Here is a 939-nt window from a genome sequence, read left to right as displayed (position 1 = left end):
AAAGTTATGGAAAACCACACTGTGGTCACAGAATTCATCTTGGTAGGATTTATGGGAAAGTCAGAAATGCAATCAGTTCTGTTTGTTCTCTTCCTGACAATGTACCTTATCACAATGATGGGTAACATTGGCATGATTCTTATAATTAATGCAGACTCCAAACTTCATACCCCTATGTATTTCTTTCTAAAGAACTTATCTTTCTTGGACATCTGCTATTCATCAGTCATCACTCCCAAGGCTATCCTTAGTTTTGCAACGGGGAACAAGACCATTTCCTACAATGGGTGTGCAACCCAGATGTTCTTCTTCTCTCTTTTTGGGACCACTGAGGCTTTCTTTCTGGCTGTGATGGCATACGATCGGTTCATTGCTGTCTGCAACCCACTGCTTTACCATGTCATTATGTCCAAAAAGACCCGTTATCTCCTGGTAGCAGTATCATACTTTTTTGGTTGTGTCAATTGCTGTACTCAGACTGGCTTTACATTCACATTGTCATTTTGTGCACCCACTGAAATAAATCACTTCTTTTGTGATGTCCCAGCTATCATGAAGGCTTCCTGTTCGGTTACTTTTGTGAATGAAATTGTGCTGCTAGTGGTATGTGGATTAATCATTGTGACCACAGCCATAATTGTTCTTGTATCGTATGGTTACATTGTTGCCACCATCTTACTCATACCCTCAGGCAAAGGAAGACACAAAGCTTTCTCAACATGTACTTCCCATCTGATTGCAGTAAGCTTGTTCTTTGGGACAGTTTTTTTCATGTATGCCCAACCTGGAGCCATTTCCTCTCTCAACCAGGGGAAAGTAGTGTCAGTCTTTTACACAGTTGTTATTCCCATGTTGAATCCCATTATCTATAGCCTAAGAAACATAGAGGTGAAAAAGGCTGTCATCAGACAATTCAGAAATAAAGTCTTTTCCTATTGA

The 939-nt window shown here is 40.1% G+C and overlaps 1 protein-coding gene across 1 annotated transcript; it reads left to right on the top strand.

Moving 5' to 3' along the window:
- Positions 1-939, top strand: LOC132584404 (olfactory receptor 9S13-like). Its single transcript, XM_060256276.1, has one exon. The coding sequence runs from the start codon at positions 7-9 to the stop codon at positions 937-939; it is 933 nt and encodes a 310-aa protein (XP_060112259.1). The 5' UTR covers positions 1-6.

Source organism: Heteronotia binoei, chromosome 15 (assembly GCF_032191835.1).
Source record: "Heteronotia binoei isolate CCM8104 ecotype False Entrance Well chromosome 15, APGP_CSIRO_Hbin_v1, whole genome shotgun sequence".
Taxonomy (NCBI): Eukaryota; Metazoa; Chordata; class Lepidosauria; order Squamata; family Gekkonidae; genus Heteronotia; species Heteronotia binoei.
Note: the sequence above shows the minus strand (reverse complement) of the source record. Positions and strands in the feature narration are given on the sequence as shown.

Bases quoted from the DNA above. Each gene is read 5' to 3' on its own strand.
- LOC132584404 (XM_060256276.1), top strand. From the start codon at position 7: ATGGAAAACCACACTGTGGTCACAGAATTCATCTTGGTAGGATTTATG.